The sequence below is a fragment of the Euprymna scolopes genome, chromosome 10 (assembly GCF_053919585.1).
Source record: "Euprymna scolopes isolate OS-2025 chromosome 10, ASM5391958v1, whole genome shotgun sequence".
Lineage (NCBI taxonomy): Eukaryota > Metazoa > Mollusca > Cephalopoda > Sepiida > Sepiolidae > Euprymna > Euprymna scolopes.
The window spans coordinates 27,036,455-27,050,641 of NC_136491.1; the positions used below are offsets into that span (position 1 = coordinate 27,036,455).

A 14,187-nucleotide genomic window follows, 5' to 3' on the forward strand; every position below is an offset into this window, starting at 1 on the left:
GTCTAATAAATTCTAAAAAAGGGATTAAATTAAAGAAAATAACAAAGTATATTATGTATTTTTAACTGGCCTTTCCGATGCAGCAATCGGATTTTAGAAAAAATAAATAACAAAGGAACAACAAACATAATTGCAAAAAACCCTTGTTCAAAATTATTGGCACGATTTATTTAATAATCAATTGTATAGCCTTTGGCCTTGATTACCTTCCTCAGTCGCTTTTCATAGTTTACAACCAAGTTGTTGCACTCTTCAGTAGTAATTTTAGCCCACTCTTCCTGACAATAATCCTCCAATTGAATAAGATTCTTAGGCTTCCTTTGCATTACCCTCAATTTTAATGTTCTCCATAAATTTTCAATTGGATTAAGGTCTGGGCTTTGTGATGGCCACTCCAAAACATTAATATGATTGTCCTCAAGCCATTTCTTAGTCAGTTTAGCCGAATGCTTTGGGTCATTATCTTGCATGAACCACCAACGACGACCAAGTGAGAGCTCTTTAGCAGAGTCTTTCAGGTTTTCATCCAATATTTTAACATAATCTTCCTTTTTTATGCTACCTGTGACCTTAACAAGTCGCCCTGGTCCAGAGGCAGCAAAGGATCCCCAAAACATCAAACTGCCTCCACCGTGCTTCACTGTGGGTATGGTGTTCTTAGGCAGGAAAGCTTCGCCAGATTTTCTGTAAATATAAGACACTTTATTATGGCCAAATAACTCTATTTTCCTTTCGTCAGTCCATAGAACACGTTTCCAGAATGCAACATCTTTATCAATATGACGTTTTGCAAAGGCTAGCCTTGCTTTCAGGTGCATAGGCTTCAATAAGGGAGTCTTTCTCGGATGACATGCTTTTAAACCAGCTCTCTTCAAAACTCTACCAACTGTATGTCGAGATACATTCACTCCAGAGGTGCTCTGTTCATCAACAATCTCCCCAACAGAGATCCTTGGGTTTTGTTTTACTTGTCGAACAATTTTCTGTTCATCTCTTGGGGAAAGAATCCTTTTTCTCCCTCTACCCTCTAAACTCATAACGTGGCCTTGCGATTTGAACTTGTTTATTATGGCTCTAACAGTGGATTTGGGAAGGTTTAGCTTCTTTGAAATCTTATCATAGCCCTCCCCATTGGTATGGCATGCTACAACAAGCTTCCTGACGTCTTCGCTGTGTTCCTTAGTTTTAACCATGGCGATTGAAAATTATAATTTAGTCACTTATAATAGTTTAAATAAATCGCTATCTAAAAATTATCTGAAAAAAATTATTCACTGAATTAGCGTTAAACAAGCATAATATGGCTATAAAAAAGTTCAGAAAGCACGTAAACCGGAAATTGATTGATATTATACTGATACTAAAAGAAAAACAAAGCCGTGCCAATAATTTTGAACAAGGGTTTTTTTGCAATTATGTCTGTTGTTCCTTTGTTATTTATTTTTTCTAAAATCCGATTGCTGCATCGGAAAGGCCAGTTAAAAATACATAATATACTTTGTTATTTTCTTTAATTTAATCCCTTTTTTAGAATTTATTAGACAAAATTTAACTTTTATTTTACCGTGCCAATAAATATGATCATCACTGTATATGTGTACCAATTGGCTGTATACCTATATATATATATATATATATATATATATCTAATTGACTTTTTCCTTAAAATATTTCTGAAAGAATTCTTTGCATGAATTGTTTCTCTATTTATATTCTTATATTTTTTATACTTTATGACTAAAACTCATAAAACTTTTAGTCTCATCTTATGCATAGAAATGCTAATATCTAGCATTCATATCTGATTATTTTGCTAACAGTTTCCCCCTGATGAGAAGAATTAGCATTCTTTGAAACCCCGCAGATTAAGGATTATCTAACACACCAATTTTGGAGTATTCTGCCGAATAATAAAATCTAATTGTAAACTTCTATTTTACAGCATCGTTCTTACTAGTATTCATCATAAGCTCTACTATCGTCAGTGAATGTATTGAGCTTTTTTCATTTGGTTGGGACTATTATATAAATAGCAATATTTATATTTGTCTTTCGAGTTAGATTTTTGCCTTGATAAGTGAACTTTCTCAAAGCTTTCTGTTCTCTCTATATTTTTTTAAAATCAATATTAATAATTTTTTTTAATACAAACAGACATTATTGTTTCATGCTTATACAATCATCAGTGCAGGAAGTGATGATTACTCTGATTGTGGGACTTGAACAAAGTCAATCCTGGCTTTGCAGTCTAGCGCTCTTCCCTTCAGAAATCCAGGAATTAACCCTTAAATGAAAGTGAATCAAGATACTTATGAAGCCATGTAATCGACCAGCAATAAGAGGATTCGAACAAACAGGAAGTTTGTGAATAATGCATACAGCCAATTCACAGCTTTATTCACATTTTCATTGATCTGCCATGCTTAAGTTTGAAATATTCATCCAAGATTGAATGAAACCAATGAGGAGAAGCTGAAAGTGCAAATTGTTAAGTACTTTATCACATTCATTCAAACATCTCTATCGCAGCATTCTATTAAAATAAATTGTAAGCTATTAAATAATAATTTCTTTTTCACTTCGTATTCTTGCTGCAACAGACTTCACATTTTGGGATCAATAATGAGGCATAAAAACAAATTATTAAACACAATGAATTAAAATGAAAAAAAGTAGACCCACAACATTTGTGTGTCCATGCATTCTTGTATCCACTTCATGCAATTAACGAGTAATATGCCATACCTGTCCATCTCTGCTGAGTGCCCATACGGCATTCTTTCCTACTGCAACTTGCATTAATTTAGAAGTGGCTGAGGGAGGCTCCACTTCAATCCAATGGCTTCCTGTAAGCAAATTATGAAAAACATTTTAAATGCAATAGATAAAAATAAATTGAATCAGTCAATGTAGAATACATATAAACTTGTAATGATTTTTGTTTGGATTGTTCATAGATGCATTAAAAAGAAAAAGAAAAAAGATACAGCCGAAAATCCCCTTATCATCTGGGCTTTACAAGATGATCCTTTGCTATGAACTTCAACTCTTTCTATGTCACATGATTAAATTAACCAATCTGCAATCAACCTTCGTATCATGTGATATGTGAATCCAACCTAAGTAACCATTTGCATTTGCTAAACAATTTCTGCAAAAGTGATTTATACAAGTAAAAGAAAAATAAATAAAAATCAACTGATACAATATGAAACACAAAATGAATACAGTTTATCCTTGTCATTTCAATAAGAGGGATTAATTAAAAAAAAATGCCTGTACTTCTAAATAAAAAACAAAACAAAAAAACATGGAATAGACTAGATTGCAGCAAAAAAGTTAAATATGAGAGCCATAATGAGGATTATGAAACATGTTAAAAAGTTAAAATTAAAAACTTTTTAATCAAAAAAGATAAAAATAAATAAAAGACCCCCCCCCCCATTTGGTTTGTATTTTGAATCTATTCACAGATCACTGTCTGCCTTGACTAGCCTTTTCTTATTTGCAAATAGTTCAAAATTTAACCTCATAAAAGTATCAGTTAATTTAACTTTTCTTTGAATTTATGATGTCTCTCCATGGTTCCACCTAGATCGAAATATAGGCATTAAAAAATAAAAATAGCTGTAAAATGTACCTTTGAGAGAAAATAAATACTGGTCACAAAAATTTACGAAAATTCATCCAGTAGTTTTGTTTTTAGAATGCTGTATTATGGGGACTCAGCAGAGATGGACAGGTATGGTTGTATTATTGGTTAACTGCATGAGGAAGTCAATTACAGAATGCATCCATACCCATGATATTCAAGGGAGATAATTCTTTTCATGTGTGATCTCATCACTCTTCATTTTCATAATAAATGGTGGGATATTCAGCATCAATATTTATTTTCTAAAAACAAAACTATTGTATGAACTTTCACATTTGTTGTGAATAGTATTTATTTCCCCAGAACCAAGTACATCATTTGGGTTTGTTGCCATTTTTTTTTTTTTAGATGAAACCATGGCGAAGCACCAAATTTATTCTATGCAAATTTGAACTATTTGAATAGTACATTAAAAAAATAAGATGGATTCTTTTGTACTAAATATTTAAATCTTAATATTCTTTAGTAAAAATAAAGAAAACCTTATTACTTGCACCAAACAGCAGAGGTATGATCCTCTTATTTTCACCATTATTTAAGTATTGTATAATAAATAAACCGTACAAGGCGTTCAGGATAAATTTGGTAATTTTTAAAATATTTTTTCATTTCATAAACTTTGGAAGTATTTAATAGCAATAAAGGACACCAGATAGTTGTTTCTCTATACTATTATTATTTTTTAGAGCTAAACTGGAACACACTGGAAAATTACTAATACTAAATTGTGGGTTTTAAGAGCTAGATTTTTTTTTTTTAGATTGGAACACACCGGAATATTATCAATACCCAATCAGCACTCCCCCTAGGCGGTTTGAACCAGCTTCCTCCATATCAAGTTCACATGTGGTGCCTAGTCATTTGTATGTCTGTCAGAGGAGATAACAACATTAGTTTTGTGCAATTCTTGCAGGGAGGTATTGACGAACTCCTACATAAACTGCATGGTATTCCTAAATGGTCAACCATATGGCACTGAACAGACATGTTGCTCAACTGGTGGCTTAATGAAAACCAGTGTGTCAACATGATTAGGCTATATATTGAAAGAGAATGATTCATGCTACATTTAAAATCCAGAAACCTTAGTTGAGGCATGAGGTCTCGGTTCCGTGTCACTTTCGAGAAAACATAGTAGTGGTTGTTTGAAAACTTCCAAAACTTCAGTTTTAATGTCCGTCCCCCACCCTATCTTGCTTGATTGCAAGACCAAGGATAAATGGATTGCTAGCATCAAACTGGTATTCTTTTAACCCCCCCCCCAAAAAAAAAAAACACAAAAACAAACACTGAAGGCTGCATGCTGCAGGTTCAGGTCTGACTTGGAGGCCCTAGTGGTAGCTTAGGGCAGCTTCCATGAGTGAGATTTATTTGGAAAAATATCCTCTTAGAAATGCACTTTGAAGTCCCAACTTGCCTGATTGCAACTGCATGGATTATTATGACCAACACTCGTCTAGCTGTAAACACTATCAATAATTCCCCCCACTCTTTATCTGTGCCTAAACCTAAACGTAGATTCCATGAACAAAGCTTCTTTCTTAGAACTGCACGCCTGTGGAATTGTCTTCCGTTTTCCTGCTTTCCGGCTGACTACAATATGGTTGTGTTCAAGTCTAAAGTAAACAAGTTCTTGATGAGTCGTTCCATATAAGTTATCAAATTTACCGAATTTTCATTACTAATGATTACTATATTGTCCAATTTCTACTGTACACTCTTTAACCCTTATCCTTGAGTGGCCTCTGGGCCTTGATAATGTGGTGATGCCTATGTAAAAAAAAAAAAAAAAAAAAGTTAAGACATCGATAATACTGCCTGCAACATGAAAAACAAGCTGATTTCCAGGATCAAACTGGGGTTCATGCATCTCCCAGAGGACACCATGAAAGCTGCAGATTCCAGTTCCATTTCAATTTCTTAAAGCTGTCCAACAGATGCCATGTGAAAGCGACGTTAAACCGAATATGATACGGACGATGACACTAATTATTGGTCAAGATACATTTTTTTCTTTCCTCTCTAAAAAATGTCGAATTTATTCTGACCACTCCGCGTTTTGTTTTATTTAAAAAATCTTTTATGGAGATAACTCCAGACAATGCATAAAACCATTTGATGCAACAAAGTAAGAAAAAATATTACTTTGAGATCAAAAACTAGCCAATGATAAGTGTTAGATGGATGGATTCCAACCTAAAAAGTAGCAGTTTTTCCCCTTTTGTTAAAAAAAAAAAAAAATGTGACGATGTGACGACTAAAGATGAAAATAAGGGAAGTAAAAATTACGAAGCTGCCGAAAGTAGTCCTAAAGTCTACTTTCTACTCTCCTTTTTAAATTTACATTGCATGTATTTGTGAGGCAAGGGTTGCGCAATCTCCAACCACACCTCTCCTGAATCGGCACTGCTTGAGTCCAGTGGCAAAGAGAAGTCTAGGACGACTGGAAACAATGCAGAGATAAGCAGAGAGCACATACAACAACTGGCAGTCCCAAATGGTCACCCATCTGGTACTGGCCAAACTCATTGTTTAGTAACTTAGGTGATCCGACGGGAACCGGTATGTCAAATGTGATTATGCTGTATACATAATAATATAATCTTTATATTAATATGATAGCGTGTTATTTTCTGTGCTTACATCCAGGTTGTTTAATTGTTATGTACTTCCATTTCTTGTAATAAATGATTTTACCAAGAATTCTTCATAAGTTTTGGTTTCGATTATAGTTGATGACACTCAAGTTATCTATTTTTTTTATAGATAATTTTATCAAGAATTTTTCATAAGTTTTGGTTTAGGTTTTAACTGAAGGAGCTCAAGTTTATTCTTCATAAGTTTTGGATTTCGATTCAAGCTGATGCATCCAAATTATATGGATATATTTTTATTTACTTTTGAAAATTACAACTTTATAATATACTAGCGGAAGTACCCGGCGTTGCCTGGTGTTTGTAGGTGTACATGTTGGGGAGGGGGGGGGGGGTAAAGCAGAACAAAAAGGAAACTTTACCCTGTTTAAATAAAAAAAAAAAAACGATGTTAAACTTGTTATTAAAAAAATAAAACAAAAAAAACAGCGATTTTTAAAAATGGGGGAAAAAAATCCTTTGTAGGTGTAAAATAAAAAAAAAAGTGGGGGGGGGTCAGTGGTAGGTAGGCTCGAACCTGAAACCTTGAGTCCAATAGGCTGACGGCATACACCTGCGCTACGGCAAAGGAAGCAATGTAAGACGTTAAATTTAGCAATTAAAAAAGTGAACGAGTTCAAATTGAGGTCAAACATCACATTATTCCGCAGTTAGCAATTTCTGCGAGACAGTTTTTAAGCGTGTATTTAATGAGGTCAAATACGCATTTTACTGCGGGATAGTTGTTTTGAGTTTTTTTTTTTTTTTTTTTTTTACTCAACTTTGTCTGGTTTTGTTTCCCCAACACCCCCAACCAGCTTCCCCGTTTATTAGGGGAGTGTCCAAATGAAAGCAATTGTCTGATATGACGGTGAAAACCGACATTGACCAAACGTCTATTGCTTGGACGCTACCGGCCCATAGGCCGAGAACCGTGCCTTAGTTTCACCAGTTTCACTTTTATATGAAAAAGCCGAATCAACACAAGAGTGGCCGAAATAGCAAGAATTGTGTAAAACTTGATGTAAATAAATCTAGTCGTGACACGCGTTTGCAATTCGTACATGTTATGATCTGCACGGTATATTAGAAGTTCTAACTGATAGTACCCCCCCCCCCCCCGAGCGTCCCTGTTAGCTTAGATAAATACTTTTGCACTTTTAACAAAAGAGCTACAATAATATCAGGGCGTCTCTATTTACACTGAACATTCACAGAATGCCAACATCAATATATTACATGTGAAAGAGTCTGCTGCAGAATTTCCACTGGTCCCGCTCGTAACTAATATAATAATAATAACTAATATCATATGGTATTACTAATATAATAACTAATAAAATATTTCAAAGAAAAAAAAGCAGAATAAAATGAATGAAAAGAGTAATTACCATAGATGCAGTCACGTGACAGGCCAAGTCGTACGTAGGCCGTTCCATCCCAGGTCACTGCCCAGACGCGTGAAGTTGGGCCTACAGAGATATTGATAATGCTTTGACCATTTGTATTTATATGGCACCATTCCTTACCCTCTGGACAATCTCGACTCACACCACTCCTCACAAACACCTGCAAAACACAACAGACAACATGGTTTTCTTAGGTTATTAAAGTCTGGCAGCAAAATTCTTAGTATTTCTTTACAGTCACAACACCATAAAAAAATAGGTTATTATTTATCCTTCAAATTTTTTATATCTCTAAATATTTATACATGGAGTTTGGTTTGGTTGTTTTGTTTTATGGTATATCAACCTTTTCAGGTTATTTAATGCCAAATCCAGTAATTTTCGAGAAATTTTTTAGGCTTCAAGTTATTTATGTTTTCAAATATTTATTCATGCAGTTTGGTTTGGTTGTTTTGTAGAAAGAAAATTGCTTGTTTTTGAGTTTACAGAACATGTTTAAGTCTTGCAAAGGGAAAGGAAACAAAACAAAAAAAAAAAAGAAAGTAGTATCAATATTTGGTGAATTTTTGGTCAGGTAGCCAGTGTTTTTTTGATTTGATACCATCAGGTAACCAAACAGGTATTACCACTTCAGGCTGAAGTGGATCAATGGTGAATAAGAGGCAACTCCACATTCCCCACAACCCCCAAATGGGGTCTCACCAATGTCATACCCAGGACCGAATTTTTGTAAATGGTCAAAAGAGTTTGCATTTACACTTGTTTGAGAATTTTCTTTTTAAGATGGAAACTCAAATTTTATTAATAAACAAAAATCAATTATAACATTAAAGAAAATCATCTTGTATATAGTTTTTTTCAAAAAAATGTTTAAAAAAAAATAAGTTTCATGTTATCTTTTATATGAAACCAATTTTTCGACAAAGGGAATTCTTCAATGTTGGTTAAAATTTAAAATTCTTTTAATAAAACATATTGATGAAGAGTTAAATGATTAACCAACAGATACATAATACCCTCCCCCACTTTCCCTAAACAACAAAAACATTATTTTTATAGCTTATAATATAAGGTGCTTGTGCAGTATAATAATGCTTCAAATTAATGTATTTTAAGTAAAAACTTCTTTTTTTTTTCTAATTTTCTTATCAGTTTGTTTGTTCAAGCTGGGGATGGAGCATCCTACAGGATGCCAAACATTCACTCACTAACTCATATATTGCAACAGAGATATCTTTTTAAGATTCTGACCATCCCTTTAAGTGCAATTGTTTGAATCTCTCTTGCACTTGGTTCACCAGGTATATTTGCGAGGTAGTTTTTGAAATTCATTTTTTATGAGTCTAGTTGCTGCTATTATAAAGGAAGTGGGGGAGATAGAAAGAGAAAGGATAAATGGGAAGAAAGGAAAAGGTGGGTCGTTGGTTTTGTTTTTGCAGAACATAATTAAGTTTTGCAAAAGGAAGTAGAAAAATAAAAAGCATCAATGTTAAGTGCATTTCATTTCAGGAAGTCAATATCTTCAGACAACCTGATCTGGTAGCACCAGACCTAAGACACGGAGAGGATCAGGCGATAATTAAATGCTCCTAGCAAACAGAACAAGCAAAATAACAGACTAGAGAAGTTGGAAGGCTTTCACAAAAGGTCTAAACTCATTAAAAGACACAAAAACTATAATAAATTGATTATTAGATTTTAGAAATAAAACTGAATAATTGAGTTTTGATTAAATTTGTGGAAGATAAGTTCAGAGAACAGCAAAACGTCAAAATATTGCCATTGTAGGCATGCACAAGATAACTGGAAACCCATGTCATCTCCTATTATATAAAAAGAAGCTGTGTGTGTGTTTAGCTAAAAGTAAAAACTACAAAACAAAGACCCACAAAGTTGGTGTTTTCTTGATTGGCATTGATGCGTCAATCAATATTTAAAAACAATATTTAAAATTAAAAAAAAAAAAAAAAATTTGTTCTTTGTTAGCTGAACCAAGTTACATCTGGGGAGATTGTTTTTTCAGCCATTTCAAAAGAAAATGCAGACTCATTCCTCGAATGTGCCTGTGTGCATATTCAGCTTGATAGGAATGGACTGGATGAAGGATAAAAGAGGGGATGGAGAAGAGCGAGAGGGAAAACAGGGAAAGAGAGAAGGATAGATATACAGATAAAAAGAGAGAGGTAGAGAGATACAAGTTTTAATAGAAACTTTTGTCCCTGGTAATGCTGGGTAACCCTGCTAGTCATGTAATAAAGTAAAATTTAAAATAAAATCTACTCGTTTGTTCATGAACAGCAAAGGTTCTAAGAGTTTATCACTGCTGAACTACTCAGACCAAAAATCAGACCATTTAGCAAAATAAATTGATTAAAAGAAAGTAGCACACTCTCACCTGTCCATCCACAGTAACAGCCCAAACACACAGGTGTCCAAGAGGCTGATTAGGCAACTCAAATCCACCAACTGAAATATCGATGAACGCTTCTTTGTGGCTCTGAATATTTAGATCAGGAACCTGGAAAAATTTAAAAGCAAAAACGTATGAAAACTTCTAATACAGAAAACGAGAGAACTCTGCTGAAATTATTTGAATCTCATTGTCATGTGTGAAAAGTATAACAATGTAGTCTTCCATAAAGAACAGTTGTCGATTTGTGTGTGTGTGTGTGTGTGTGTGTGTGTGTCCAGCTCAAAGTCAAACTACACAAGACACAACCACAAAGCTAATATTTTCTTTAGAAAAATATAACGGTTCAGAGATCAATCAAAATGCAGATTTTTTTTTTTTTTTTTTTTTTTTAAATAAACATTTTTATTTATTTAAATTATAATTTTTGACCCAGAGGAGTCTTCACCAGGAAAATACAGACAATATTTTTTTATTTTATTTTTATGTGGCATATTGTTATTAAACCATACATAGACTCCTGTTCTTAATTGAAGATCGCAATTTTTTATGTCAGAGTCTAGTAGCTTTGTGCTTTATTGCCCATGTGTGAGTAAACTGTAGAAGTATTTCCACTGTTTTGAAGCATTGAAATCGACCAATCAAAGTGAAGTATTGATGTTGACGAATCAAAGTGAAGCATTATATATATTTTTTTCAAATTTCAATGCTTTCATGCAATGGAAATAACTTCTACAACTTTATTCTTATTCTCTCAGACAAAATATGGGCACATTTTTTAAAACAATATTTGTTCTTTTTGGGGGTCAACAGGAACAAAAGGAGTTGGGAGGCTGACATTTGGAAAGGCCCCGCCTCCCTCAATAAACGTTTGGTCTAAAATTAAAACTAAGATACACTTTCTGGGTCTTAACGACTAGGATCAAATTGAAATATCTGATACCATTCTTACAAGGTACAGTGTAGTATATGTTTGTTCATTACAATGCCATGATGTTGGTTTATGTTACCTGTAAACTTCTGCATATCAGTACAGTCAGGGAAGCAGGTAGCAAGAAGGGAATTCCAAAGTCTAGTTGTTTGAGGGAAGAAACTATTAGAGTAGAAAGCAGGTGCAGTGTAATATATGTTTGTTCATTATGATACCATCCCCCAGGCATTACCTCCTCCTTTGGGGGGGGGGGAGATCAGTGTAGTATTTTTTTTTTATCTATCATACATACTTGCAACAATATATCCCCTCTGCTCACAAAATTTTGCTTGTTACAAAAAGTAAAGAAAGTAAAATTACTTTTTAAGAATGAAAAGACAGACCAGAGTGTTCTTGTTAATTATTTTAATTAATCTATTTTCTGGGGATGGGGGGGGGAAGTTCTTATCAATTATTTTGTAAAACTCTTTAGGGATATTATTTTGTATATGTTCACTAAAAGGAGGGTTAAACCATCCTTGTTTTTTTGTATCTATTTCTTTTATTCTTACTAGCATCATTATTATCATATGCTTCGTCATCATTTTAATTAAACTTTTTTTTTCTAATTATTTTATACCTATTTTTATTCTTTACATTTTTTCTTCCTTTCATTGGCATGTTATATGATATTGTGTAATTTGTTCTGCCCTTTTTATTATCCAACTCCATTATGTATTTGATTTTAACTTGATATCCCAATCTAATCAAAGTTTTATTATAATAATCCTTATTCTTATTGAATATATTCTCATTTTTTGATAACCTGAATATTCTTTTTGATAAATTGGGGAAAATAATAAATCTAATATATAAAAGTCTGTCTGTTTGTCTGTCTGTCTGTGTCTCCATATTTTCAAAGTATCTCCTCTGAAACTAGAAGTCCCAGAGCAGTGCTAGGGGTCTCAAATGATTAGATTTTTTACAGACTGTTCTTTTATTAGTCTTTATCCAGTTAAAATAGTTTTTAAGAGGTAAAAATTGAAAAAGAATCATACATTTCATCTTAGTTTATTTTTAATTAGTTCATATGCATTGGTACAGTGGTAACGTCATGTGCTTTGAATGCAACAGTTTTGCTTTCAGTTTCGATCCTAGCTGAAGACACCCAAATACATTTTTTTTTTTACTTTTGAAATCATGGCTCTAATAATATATACGAAATGTGGACAAATTAAAATATCATATTTAAGCGTATTTTACGCCGGGGTGGGGGAAGCTCCCTCTCCTCCCCGGGTAATGCAATATATTTCTCCTGCATTCAGTCAGCAAGCAAATGGCTAAGACGTTTTACTTTCACAGTTGATGTGCTTGATATGTCTAGTGACACGGATGCGTCTTTAATATATATAGGGTATATCACGCTGCACTTATCTCACTTGTGATGTGGGGGGGGCGTCACTACATCTTTCCATATATACATATACATTTGAATTTCCAACAATGTCTTTCATTTTTGAAATGGAACACGGTCATACATTTCATTAAAAAAAATATATATATTTTCAAATATTTCTACTGGGGTTTTGTTTTAATTTCATTCATCCAGAGGAAGTCTCACAATAAAGACAAAACGTTGATGAACACATAACTTGGTTTGTTCCTGTTTTATCTCTCTCTCTCTCTATATATATATATATATGCTCTGTTTACTCATTGAGCACTTTTTAGCAGACACATGTTATTTCATTGGATGTACTTCTAGGAAACTAAACTCTACTGGCTATATATATATATATATATATATATATATATATATATATATATATATATATATATATATATTTGTGTGTGTGTGTGTGCGTGCGTGCTTCACTATTTTTTAACTTTTACCAAGTTCTATGATTTATTTGTAGTTTCATTAAATACTTTGCAAGCAAAATCCGATTCTGCATCTTGCTAATTCCTACCCTCTAATGAGAAGGAAAGTATTTTTTTCGAAACTGTGGATTAAGGACAATCCACTTAATTTGTGTCTCCTTTTTGAAAATTAAATGTTTTTATATTTTCTTAAAGTGTTTTAACATGTTTTATTAATTGTTCTTTATGCGTGTGTGTGTGTGTGTGTGTGTGTGCATACACACACACAAATAATCTGTTGCATTATTTCTAATGTTACTTTGTCTGATCAAATCTTAAATTAGCGGTTTGTTGTACCATCTGCACACACACACACAATGTGAAAGCAAGATGAAAATAAAAAAGAGCAAATGAAAATTACTGAACTGACCTTGGCCCAGCTGTCAACAGCAGTATAGCGCCGGAATCTGATCCACTTGCGTTTACGTACACAGGAATTCCATTTGATATCTTGCGTCCAGTACGAGGGAAAGTTGGCTGCATACTGCCAACCCTATAAGATGAAGATAAAAAAAGATTTATTACATATAAAAAAATAAAACATTACATGCAAAAACCAGCTTTTTGTAAGCCACAATTAAGACAGTCACTCATAATAATTTCTATCTTTCATATATATATATATATATATATATATATATATATATTTATTATACATACTAGCGGGGAGGACTGGGTGACCAGCTTTGTTCAAACATAAAATACGTTTAAATATATCTTAATTTGTCCAGATTTTGTATATATTATTATCATCATGATTTCAAAAGTAAAAAAAAAAAAAAAAAAAAAAAAAAAAAGAAAAAAGTATTTAGGTGCCATCAGCTAGAATCGAAACCCGCACGTTAGCATTCAAAGCTGGTGACGTTACTACTGTACCAACATGACATGCATATAAACCGATTAAAACTTAAAAATTAAAAATAAACTAAGATGAATGTACAAAATGTGTAACGATTTTTACAATTTTAACCCCTTAAAAACAATTTTAACCGATTCAAAACCCATAAAAAAACAGCCCATTAAAAACCCAATCATTTGAGGCTCCTAGCGCTGCTCTGCGACTTAGTTTCAGAGGAGATAGAGTTTGAAAAAAACGGAGACAAACATATAGCCGTTTATATATTAGATATATATAGTTAGTCAACATTCCAAAACCAGGACATATATTAAATTATCACTCATAATATTTTATATTTTTTATGATATACACATATTTCGTTGAATTGCATAAGAATGCTAAACAATTCATC

At 33.1% G+C, this 14,187-nt stretch overlaps 1 protein-coding gene across 1 annotated transcript in view; it reads right to left on the reverse strand.

Moving 5' to 3' along the window:
• LOC145285884 (tectonin beta-propeller repeat-containing protein 1-like) overlaps positions 1–14,187 on the reverse strand; it is a 179,256-nt gene that overhangs the window by 76,179 nt on the left and 88,890 nt on the right. Inside the window, exons 4-7 of the mRNA XM_080134345.1 lie at positions 13,308–13,430; positions 10,093–10,215; positions 7,680–7,857; positions 2,746–2,846 (exon numbers count right to left, since the gene is read on the reverse strand). Coding sequence (XP_079990471.1) covers positions 2,746–2,846; positions 7,680–7,857; positions 10,093–10,215; positions 13,308–13,430 — 525 coding nt within the window. The remainder of the gene's footprint in view (positions 1–2,745; positions 2,847–7,679; positions 7,858–10,092; positions 10,216–13,307; positions 13,431–14,187) is intronic.